This window comes from Monopterus albus, unplaced genomic scaffold (genome assembly GCF_001952655.1).
Source record: "Monopterus albus unplaced genomic scaffold, M_albus_1.0 scaffold34.1, whole genome shotgun sequence".
Taxonomy (NCBI): Eukaryota; Metazoa; Chordata; class Actinopteri; order Synbranchiformes; family Synbranchidae; genus Monopterus; species Monopterus albus.
In genome coordinates, this window is record NW_018127914.1 from 4,844,932 (window position 1) to 4,856,895 (window position 11,964).

Sequence of the window (11,964 nt, forward strand, 5' to 3'; positions counted from 1 at the left end):
TCCTGCTGGAGTCGAAGATGGCACCAAGCTCTGACTAAATAGCAGCTTTATTCTGTGACGAGTTTGCTTTACTCATGGTTTAATGGTCTATGTGTTGTTTTTTTCCACCCATCATTACGGTGCATCAGATTATATTGTGCTGTTATTGGATGCCAGTCTTCATCACATAGCACTCAGTAACAGTCAGATACACACTGTTTAGCAGAAGTTGTTCAGGTCAGAGTCGTGTGTAGAGCTTATTAGACAAGCAGCATTAATGCCTGAAACTGACAGGCACTACACTGGGGTTGAGTGAGGTCCAGGAAACAGCCACACTGGCTTCAGCCTGATGTGTTTTTGAGTGGTAAGTAAGAAAATTAACTTGGGTTTGCTCCTCTGTGTGTTGTTATCTAATATTTGGTACTGGGTGTAACATGTAGGCTCAAGTTCAGGCATTCATCTTGTATGAATTTTCTATATCTTTGAGTCTGATCATATCTGATGGCGAGACAAGGGTTTGACTTAGTATTTTGTAGTAGCAGTAATACTTTCATTGGATGAGTGAAACCTCGCGCCATCAGCGACTGCATTTAGATTTTGTTACCTCTGTAACCGCCATGTTAATTGTGAGATCTGTGGACAACATTGCAAAAAATAGGTTCGACTGGGCAAGGGATACGAGTTGTCAGATGATCGGGCAGGTTTTCAGCAAACTCACAGGTTAGACAAATGTATTTGTAAGAGAAAACCAAGTCGAGCTGTAAAAAGTAGTGCCCTAGAAGTAGACAGGCATAGCCTACTCCTGTTTTTTAATTTATTTATTTTGTGCAATAACTAATCAATAGCAACATTATGATTGCACTTATCTTTAATTTGACCTTTGCATAAAGTGGTAGCTAATATGGCTAAACTGGCAAATTACCACCTATATGATTGTTTGACTGCTCTTGTTTTTGCCCTGATGAACCTAACAACAATTACTTAGTGCACAACCAAAACAAACAACAATGGCCAGAGCTGAGAAGACTGATGCTCAGTTTGGTTTCATGCTACCTTTGAATATAGATTGTGTGAGGTTGTGTTTTCAAGTCAAATCCATGCTGTTCTTGAAATTCAACTTAAGCTGAAGTTGCAAGTGCGCTTAAAAACGGACGTCCTTGCTCCCATTTCAAAAATGGCGAATGGTTCCTAAGTAGCAAAAGTAGTTAAAAATTCCAACTAAGGAAATACATGAACATGTAACTCATCACAGAAAATAAATGTTAATCTATCAGAGGATTCCTGCTTAAAAAGTTTAAAGTATGTGACATTGTAATGACTCTTTTATAGTCAAACTAGCCCTACAAGCCTAGAGTAAGTTAAAAACTACTGTACTGTAGGTAAACTAGCCAGAGTCCCTACTTTTTAACTTAAGAATGTCATGAATAAATAGAAAAGGAGCATACTGCCAAATTTGTCAGTTAGATTGCTCTGACTACAGTTTGTTTCCTTGACTGCACCTCCTGATGTCCATAGAAATCATGAGGGTAAAAACTCTTATGCATCAGATGGAGGCAGACTGTGCTCAGCGTAGGTGTGTGAATGTGTATCTTCAACAAAGAGTGGTACCTCTCCTGCAGTGTGATTGTTCAACAGTGTAAGTGTGTGCAGGAGATATGCAGTTGTGTATTATTTACTCGTGTGTTCGTGTGTGCAGTATGTGTGCTCGCAAATTAGCCTGACACTTACAGTGCCCTCTTGTGTCAGCCCGCAGTCTGCGCCTGAGCCCATGGGAGAGCCGGATCGTGGAGAGGCTCATGACCCCGACGTTGTCCTTTCTGGCCCGCAGTCGTAGCGCCGCCACTCTCCTCAACAACACTGACTCTCGTGAGTGTGAGACCCCAACCAGCTCTTTCTGCTTACAGTGCACCCACCCTCCTTCTCTGGTCACCTTTAGCTCAGGTTTCCTTGTTTGTCCCATAACATTCAGTACTAAATAACAGAGAACGTAAGCTTTTTTCTTTCTCTCTGTTTCTGTCTGCATTTTTATTTATAACCTTGTGGTAATACTGTTCAAAGTCTGACTTTAGACACAGCACTTGGGGAAACGCTCACACCACAAGGTCAGTTTAGCGGCTGATCTGGAGCTTTTGATCATATCACATGATCTTCAAGGTTTTTAAAATGTTCAGAAAAATAAAATAGAAATAGACCTTGTGGTGAAATTGTTTCCTCAACAGTTATTTTCATTATTGATTCATCTGTCTGTTGTTATAATGTCAGAAAATAGTGAAAAAGGCATGCCTGGTTTTCCCAGAGTCGAGAGATGTTTTTGTAAAATTAAATCCACATTACAATTTAGTGTGCAAAACTTGAAGGGGTATGAAGAATTTTTCAAGCCACTGGATTTAATCACGTTTTTCACTGTAAGCCTGTGGCGATGTTTGGTTTGAAGAGAAGGTGAGTATCATCACTATCAGTTAGTCTCTCTCTGATTCATCGCTTAACCATTTAGTCCAGTTCCTCATGTCCCAAGATCTTCAGAGGACTTACTTTGTGTAAACAACAGTCCCAAACCCAAAGATATCTGATTTACAATGATATAAAGAATCTCAAGCAAATATTTGCCTTTTTCTTCATTTAAATTACTTTAATTGATCATTACTGCTGTGAAGAATAAAACCACAAAAGACATAATGGATAACAATAAAAGATGCTTATGTTTGTGAGTGAAATCAATGAGATTAGAGCAAAAACAAAAAAATGAAAGCCCCTCCTCAGATATCATTACTGCTGGATCTGAATCACTGTCTTGTAGCATGTTGTGTGGCCTCAGTGAGGGGTTTTTTCTCACACTGCACATTTTGTGTGTTGGGGGGTGCTCTGACCTCGGCCCTGCCACCGCTCTCTACATGTTTATGTGTCGCTCAGACTCTCACCACTGCTCCCGTTCAGCCTCTGCCAGCCTGCTGAATGCCTGCTCCCATCACCACCCACACCAGAACGCTGCTGAGCGCTGGAGGGTCTCCTCCGCCAGCACACCGGACATCACCCAGCACCAGCGCCGACGACACTCCACCCCGGTACGCAGTTGATACAAACTGTATAGATTATCACCCTCATGTACACATACCAGAGCTCAAACCTGCTGTGAATTTATGCTTTATCCATCATCTCTGGATCTTTAATGACCAGAAAAAATATAAAATTATTGAGCGTTTCTCAAAGCATTTTGCTGTAGCACTTTAAGCTCAGCTATTTGGCCTTTATTAGAATCATATCAACATGTAATGAATGCTCCTGTTCAGTTTACTAAATGCAGGTTTAAATGTTTGAAAAAATCATAATACACAGCTATGATTTCACACATAAAATATTAAATAACATGCAAAATAAAATAAACTGTCATGCCAGTTTTAAAGATGTTTTTCAGCCTTTGCCTCAGATAATAACTGATTGTTTGTGTCACCTCTTTCTTCCAGTTGGATAAAAAGAAGAAAGAAAAGAAAGACAAGGAGAGGGAGAATGAAAAAGAGAAGAATGCTCTCACAAGTGAGAAAGTACAGAAGAAGAAGCAGGCGACATCACCCACCACCACGATCCAGAGGTCCAGGCCAGAGACCAGGTAGATCAATATATCCCATCATTTGTTTTTAGCCAGAAAAATGTCAAATTTGCCTATCCTTGGAGCAATTTAATGTCTGACAGATGGTTCACAGCACTACAATCTAACTACTAAAAGAGACTCAGCTGGGTGGCGTTCAGCCAGTGGTCTGTCAGCAGCAGGTCTGTTTGTGTAAGAGTGAGAAGCTCACAGACAGAATGGGGTTTTCCTCAGTGATGCACAGGAAGAAAAACTGGCCTCCCCCTCCTCTCACATTTCAGATCGAGTCACTTCCATCTTCCTCTTGACCTAGTTATGGGCTTTATGTGCTGCACAGTGAACCACATCACCTTCCTGCTATGAAATCTCAACTCCAGGGACGCCAACTCACTCGCCCTTCTCTTCGATTTTTTCTCATCTCTCTCCTGCTCATATTTCACCTTTACTACCACCTCTTCTCTGCTCCTCAGCACTCTGAAGCCCAAAAACAGACCTCCATCACCTGCCGCTCCCAGAAGTCGGCCCTTGTCCCCCTTGGTGCCTGTAGCAAAGGCGGCATCCTCCAAGACCCCGACAGGCAAGAAGACACCTCCTCCTGGCACCAAAACTCGACCCAAACGGGCCCAGACGCCTGCCAGAGTACAGCCCCAGACGGTCACTGCGATCGCTGTGGAAACAAGCCACGAACCCCAGCAACCTGACATGCAAGAGGAGAAAAGTGAGTGCTGTTGCCATGGAGACCGTATCTAAATGTCAAGGTGACCTGGAGATTTTGGTCGATATTGCAGCGTAATTTTACACACTACAGAGAGTGTGTGTGCCAGCAGTCAAGGGGTGATTTTGGTGTTTACAGTTTCAGTTTGATTTAGTCATTTTTTGCAATTTGGTTTTGCCCTGGGTTTGGTTTATCAGGCTACGTACAGGCTGCCCTCTTGACGGTCTGCTTAGGGGGGTGGACGCAGCCTGACAGGAAGAAAAATACTGTGGCCACCTCTACAAATCTACAATTTCCAGACCTGCGTCTCTGAATCTTAATGTAATTCTCAGTAACATGGGTTGCAGCACCTGGATGCGTCACTTGTCTTCTCTTTGTTACAGACTCCAGTAATGTTCCTGCCATCATGGTGTCCTCAGCACCGGTTACACCTCCTTCCTTCAGCTCACCCTGTGTGTCAGCAGCTTCTCCAGATGTGCCGAGTGTAGAGCTGGCTGCCATGGCTACTTCTCCTGCAGCAACCTCCATCAGTAATCTTGCCCCTTCTGCTGCAGCTGCCAGTGCCTCCACCTCAGCTGCACCGGCCAGCAAGCCGTCAGCAGGCACCAACGACCCAGAGGAGGCTGCTCGCGTCCTAGCGGAGAAACGCAGACAAGCCCGAGAGCAACGCGAGAAGGAGGAGCAGGAGCGTGTGGAGCAGGAGCACAAGAACAGGTCAGACTCTCTGTCAGTCAGGTGTCAGTGTCAACAATGCATTGTGTTAAGATTGTTGGTAGTGTATGAAATTAAACTTCATCTTGAGAGACAAAATGTAATGACATTTGGGACCTCGTGGATATTTTCTATATTTCTGACAGTTTTTAAATTATACAACATTACACACACTAAGAAAAAAGCATACAACTCAATTATACTAATAAACTGTGACAACAACAAATAACAGAGGGGGTCAGGGAGTCTGCAGTCCAGTGACACATAATTAAACATAACATACTGTTGTTGATTACAGGTATTGGTGATTATAGGGTCTAGTTGATTTGTAAAGGCAACCAAGTTCCAAAAGCCATCTCAGGTATGGACCCAACAAAGAAGAGTTAAGAAAAATGATATCAGGGGTGAAATCCCAAATCACTCTGGGATCATCACCGATCACTTACTGTATCTGCTGTTCTTCAGAGAATGTCTGTGATTTGATTTAAAAGCCCACATCCTGCTGATCTTCCTGCCAATACACATACTGTACGCGCTTTTAGGATCCTACGGGAGGAGGCGATGGCCCGGGAGGCCGAGGAGAGGAAGCGCAGAGAGGAGGAAGCTCGATTCATGGCCGAGCAGCAGCATCTGAGAGACGAAGCCCAGCGAGCTCAAGAGGAGAAGGAGGCGCAGCAGAGAGCCAAAGCCGAGCAGGAGGAGAACGAGAGGCTGCAGAGACAGGTCAACAAACCAAAGATGAGATTTGGTGGACGAGACTGAACATTCATTCTCGTCTTTGACGACAGGAGTTGTCAAAACAGTTATGGAGGCTGTTTTATCTAGGTGTCCCTTTTAATTAAACCAGCTTACCCACAAGTCCAGGAGGCAAGGAAACTGGTGAATGAGGATTTAATTGAAGGTTTAGGTCACAGCATCAAAAAGCATTACATTTCAGTCTGATTCATCAATGGTTTGATGTATGTACTGGTCACTAGGCAGTCAAAAGCTTGTTTCATTCCACAATTTGCAGACTTATCTACATCTTACAAGCGCCACATTGTTCCTTTGTCACCTATGTGCAGTAAAAACTGACAGTAATATAGGTGCGTACTTGTAATTCAGCATTTAAAAAAAGCAAATATAAACTTTAATATAAACTGTAACCTTAGGGCAGTCCACCTCTAACGCTCTAGATAAAATTTACATTAATTGTACAAACTTCACTAATATCATAATGTGGTGTGCTCATCAAACTTTTTAATATGATTAAGCATATTGCCCATGCCGAACTGTTCCTATAAATAAATTGCTAAAAATAAGATTGTGACAAAAACATAGCACCTCTATTACAGTTTATATAACTTGGACCAGTGTTACGACTGATAACCTGCTAAATTTTGACTCCGTAATTTCAGTGGCATGAAATTAAAATCTACTGATCAAACCCTCAGCCCTGTTCTAAATCCAGTCTGCTATCAGTGAGACAGACATCACCTAACTATAAATACTCTAGTCACTAAAAACTTTTTAAGTTTCTGTTAACCACCAGAAATCCCTGTGATCCCCACACACAGCAAACCCATTTACCATCTGGGCAGTTTAATGCATAGGAACTGTTGGGTTGGGGGCCTCTGTCTGACTCCCTCTCCCCCGACTGTCTGGCATCTGGGCAGATTCAAATTACAGAGTATGAGCTGCTGTCACGGACGATGTGTGTCATGCTTGAGCCCTACTTGTCAGAGGCCTCTTGTGCGCCCGGGCAGATGCCAGCTGGTGACCTCTATAGTGGTGATGAGCAGAGACTGAGAGTGCCATTGTAATCGAGGAGATAGTGACAACCCTGTGTTGCCTCTTTCTCATACACTGGGCCCTGCAGTGGGCTGATAGTTGCTGGATAAGCAGTGTCAGTGCCCCGAGCATTCAGCTATGCCTGATTCCACTTTTACCCTCAATTGGACCATTGTTCCACCCTGACAGTTCATTCACTCAAGACTAGAGCAGCCTCATATTTTTTGGATTTCACATTAATTTAAGTGTTGTTCTTTCCGCAGTACAAACTGCCAGAAAATGTGTGTGACTGTTTAAGATTTGTGTCAAATAGATCAAGTCTGTGGTTAATTGTGTGAAATGGAAGATTGTAAAGACAGCAGGCTGCAGCTGTTTTGCTACTGACAGATGCAAATTATGCACACTTAATAATTTTGTTTTCATTGCACACTTTAAAACATCTGTTTGGTTTGGTGCTGAGTCAAAATATCCTGTGAAACATGTACTTAATAATTTCAAACCTGGCCTGAAGCCTGCATAGCAGACCGGGCGTGTGCTGCCCCTGGTGGTTGTTTTCCATTACAGCACATTCACTCATATGAAGTATGTGGCTCTTCAACAAAACAAATAAATATGTCAAAGTTGTTTATTTACATATTTTTGCAGCAATTTTACAGTGAACTGTACTGACACAGCTTATCCAGAATATCTGATGGGTGCATCTCAAGTATGAACAGCAGTTACTGGACTTCATCATTTGAAATATAAACTTGGATCTTATTTAGTTTTATTCTAATATAGTTATTTTTGGGGGGGTTTTTCAGAGGGAGGAGGCTGAAGCCAAAGCCCGTGAGGAGGCCGAGCGTCAGCGCCTGGAGAGGGAGAAACACTTCCAGAAAGAAGAACAGGAGCGGCTGGAGCGGAGGAAGGTGAGGAGAAAGAGAGAAAATCAACATCTTCGGGGTTCAGAAAATCACACAGGGCACAGTTCACACCTGTAAACATCAGCAGCTAGCTTACTGAATGTCTCCGTCTGATCTGCACAGCGCCTCGAGGAGATCATGAAGAGGACTCGGAAGAGTGATGCAGGAGATAAGGTGAGTAGGATTCATTTTAAACAGGCTTGAAGAAACGAAACCTCTTGTTGTGTTGAATTAACAGAACCGTTTTGTTTATAATCACAGAAGGATGTCAAGGCCTCTCCACAGGTCAACGGAAAGGACACAGAGCTCAGTAAAGGTAACTCTTATCATAATGACTGCGATGTCTTTAAGCAGCCACGTTGCTAAAGATCATGCTTATATGTTCATTAATACATTCTTCTGCAGCCCCCAGTGCACCAGCCCTCAGCCCATCACAGGGTGTGTCAGGTCCTGCTGTAAATGGTGTCCAGTTGACGACTCATCAAAACGGTGTCTCAGTCAATGGAGACGCAGCTGACTTTGAGGAGATCATCCAGCTGAACAGCAGTAACCCTGGTCAACAACAGAGTGGGCTGGTCGGCGAGCCGATCCTGGCTTTCGAGGGTGGAGAGCCCTTCCTGATGAAAACAGGCCCTATGAAGTCTCAGCATGTTGCAGGTAGAGTATCAAGGCCACATAAGACTGTGGTGATGGAGCAGAGTGTTGTGCTGTAGCTAAATTAATCATGGACAAAAAATAAATTAGATTTAGATTTTCTTTATTGTTTTTGTATGAGAATGCTTTTCAAGTAAACTTGACTAAATATAGAGTTTGGGCTAAAAGGAGAATAATTATTCTTAAAGTTGATGTGTTGGAAACAAGAAAAATGGGAAAGTAAAAAGAATTTGACTTAGACAAGAGTCAAATTGTGACAACTGGGTCAGAACATCTCCTAAACTGCAGGCCTTGTTGAGTGTTCCTGGTCTGCAGTGGACAGTACTTGTCTAAGAAAGGACAAACAGTGATACAAGTGGGCAGGGAAGGCTAGTCCGTCTGGTCCAGTCCCACAGAAGAGCTACTGTAGCACAGATATCTGGAAAACTTAATGCTGATTCTGATAGAAAAGTGTCAGAACACACAGTACATCGCAGCTTACTCCGTATGGGACTGTGTAGCCGCAGACCAGTCAGACTGCCCGTGCTGACCCCTGTCCTCCACCAGAAGCGCCTACAATGGGCACGTGAGCATCAGAACTGGACCATGGAGAAATGGAAGAAGGTGGCCTGGTCCAGTGAGTCACATTTTCTTTTACATCATGTGGATGGCCAGGTGCACGTGCGTCGATTACCTGAGGAAGAGTTGACACCAGGAAGCACCACGGGAAGGTGGCAAGCTCGTGGAGACAGTGTGATGATCTGGGCAATGTTCTGTTGGGAAACCTTGGGTCCTGTCATTCGTGTAGATATTACTTTGACACGTACCACCTACCTAAACATTGTTGCTGACCAAGTACACCCCTTCATGGCTAAAGTATTTCCTGATGGCAGTGGCTTCTTTCAGCAGGGTGATGCTCCCTGCTACACTGCAAAAAGTGTTCAGGAATGGTTTGAGGAACATGACAGCGAATTCAAGGTGTTGACTTGGCCTCCAAACTCCCCAGATCTCAATCCAGTTGAGCATCTGTGGGATGTGCTGGAAAAACAAATCCAAGATATGGAGGCCTCACCTCACAGCTTACAGGACTTGAAGGATCTGTTGATGACGTCTTGATGCCAGATACCAGAGGACACCTTCAGAGGTCTTGTGGAGTCCATGCCTCAACGGGTTAGAGCTGTTCTGGCAGAACAAGGTGGACCTACACAATACTTGGCAGGTGGTTTTAATGTTGAGGCTGATCCATGTTTACAAATGTAAAATAAGGAAAAAATGATGTCCCCTTGCAAATATCAGCCAAACTTACTGTGTTAATTCTGCTGTAACATAAAAGGAAAACATCTTGGTAGCAACATTAAATGATGCCTAGCGGTAACAGGGTATCTTTCGTTTATCTGGTGTAGTTATTTTTGAGAGTTATGAAGCTTTATGAGTGGACTTGAAATCAGAAAATAGCACTTTCAGTGCAGACGAGAATAAAAACTTCAGTATTTAACATGTCTTAATTATTAAGCACAATGTTTTCCTCTGTCTCACCTCTGTTCTCTGTCTCCCAGCAGAGGTCCTGTGAGTCCCCACACGTCCGTGGAGACCCCTTATGTCTCTGCTTGAGCTATGAGATTCATGCCCCACCACAGCGGCTTATGAAAACAGTGTGCCAAACAAAGAAAATGAACTGCGCTGAATTCACCTTTACAGTATCTGGACAAAGAGGAGGAGGTGAACGCTGCCTGAAAAAATAAATACTCATTGAAATATCTTTTTTAAAAATGCAACCAGTATTCTCTGTCTTCACCGCGTGTTATGGTGCAGCATTTGTTTTATTGAAATGTCACATGCAGATTTTATGGTGCATCTTAAAGATGACTGACTGTGTAACAGATTTTAGAAAATTCAGTATAAAACCTTGGAAATAGATAATATTTGACAATGGTTGTTATTATTACCGTCATTATAATATTGTTATTAAGTTGAGCAATGTGCGTGTGTGTTTGTAGTTTTTGTCTTGAATTACTGAGTTATTTAACATGGGGAGCATTGTACGGACTGGCCACAGACAGTGGATGTAAATGTATGATGAGCCTGGCTGCCTAGGCCTCCTGTTACAGGGGATCTGTGAAATAAAGCTTTAAGGATGCGACTGACCTCTGCATTCTTCTGTGTTAGCACATTAGATGTCTGCATTGAAAATACAGACACAAACAAACTCTGTAAATTCATATTAAAAGTCTGATATAATGTAAGTATTGGTGTCCTGATTGGCTATTTATCTTTTCAGATTTCAGTGCTGGAAAGTACATTTACTCAAGTCCTATATGTGCAGTATTTGCACTTCAATATTTTGATTTTATGCTACTTCTACCCAATAGCTTTTAAAATTAAAATTTTCTTTACTTTCTATACTGTTTCCTACCTGCAACCTAAAAAAATCTGCTTCCTGTATCATCCAATAATGTAAATGATAAATAGATAACAGTGACAAGCACTTTTTGTTTTATTGTTGATACTCTAAGTACATTTTACTGGTAATACTTTTACTTCAAACTTAATTCTTGCACACCATCCAGTCTTTAACCACAGATTGTTTTTATGTTATATTATACACAAAGTATGTTGTTTTCATGGCCATGTTGACTCTCAGCTCCAGGAGGTGGCAGCGTTTCTTTGAAACATGTCAACTGAGATTCATACAGTATGTCAAATTAGACAAATAGATACTGTAGATGCAACACCTTTTAGCATTTTAGATTCTTCTTTGCCATTTTCATCTTTATGTGATAGCCATTCTGAAACCTGTTAAAATGAATGGCTATGGAAAATTGTATTTTATGTATAAAATGTCCCACTTCTAAGAGGTTCCCCCTCTATTTTCAGTACCAGCCTGTTTGTTTAGCTTCACGTTCCACAGAGAAGAGAACCAGCCCCAGACAGCTCTGAGGTAATCGTCCAGCCACAGGATCAATGGTGTGTGCATGGGATTTTCTGTTGCTCTCTAACAATCAAATATTAAAACCCTTGAGGTTACTCATTTTTCCCTTCAGATCTAGGTAACTGTCCTCACACACATCTCTCATTTTTGTCCCATTGCACCTGTCACAGGGCTGCAAGTGTATCAAACATCCAGCAAAATACACTGGACCTTGTTTTACTGTAGCCAGACTGTCATTTGGCACAGAGATGTGAGTGTGGACAGAAGCCCAGGAGTTGTCTCCATCATTTGTTTGCTCTTCTTTCAGATGATGAATTTATAATTAGAAGGCTTATTCAACATACTTTGCTGTGCTGCAGGGAATCTGCTACTAACAAGACTCCATTAACATCTGTGAGTAGAGCTATACTGCATTGTTCTATTGCACATTCATGTCAGTGGATGTTCATGGCAATGTTAGTCAAGCTCAGCCTGCACATGTAGACAGACAGATTTCTGAAGTTATTATTATAACAAACAAAAGCATCAGAAATAAAAGCAGATTTCACGGTAAAAGTTACAAGTTTGATTTTGATTGATTTGATTTGATTTTGATTTGATTTATTCTTTCAAACATGTAACAACAGTCAATATGTCAACACACATAATTCCACACATATCCACAAATATATTATCAATTTGCTTATACCTAGTACATGCTTGAATGGAGTAGGAAGAAGTTAGACTTATCTAGTCCTACCCC

The 11,964-nt window shown here is 42.2% G+C and overlaps 1 protein-coding gene across 7 annotated transcripts in view; it reads left to right on the forward strand.

The window, feature by feature from the left end:
- LOC109958759 (MAP7 domain-containing protein 1-like) overlaps positions 1-10,430 on the forward strand; it is a 32,887-nt gene extending 22,457 nt beyond the window's left edge. For 4 of the 7 annotated variants that reach the window (XM_020597654.1, XM_020597659.1, XM_020597657.1 and 1 more), the window contains 11 exons: positions 1,726-1,845; positions 2,890-3,041; positions 3,441-3,583; positions 4,033-4,280; positions 4,661-4,991; positions 5,531-5,711; positions 7,562-7,666; positions 7,784-7,834; positions 7,922-7,976; positions 8,066-8,317; positions 9,850-10,430. In XM_020597654.1, the coding sequence (XP_020453310.1) occupies positions 1,726-1,845; positions 2,890-3,041; positions 3,441-3,583; positions 4,033-4,280; positions 4,661-4,991; positions 5,531-5,711; positions 7,562-7,666; positions 7,784-7,834; positions 7,922-7,976; positions 8,066-8,317; positions 9,850-9,863 (1,652 nt within the window). In that variant the 3' untranslated portion in view covers positions 9,864-10,430. The remainder of the gene's footprint in view (positions 1-1,725; positions 1,846-2,889; positions 3,042-3,440; positions 3,584-4,032; positions 4,281-4,660; positions 4,992-5,530; positions 5,712-7,561; positions 7,667-7,783; positions 7,835-7,921; positions 7,977-8,065; positions 8,318-9,849) is intronic. The other 3 variants (XM_020597661.1, XM_020597658.1, XM_020597655.1) reach the window with 3 other exon arrangements.
- The last annotated feature ends 1,534 nt before the right edge of the window (positions 10,431-11,964 follow it).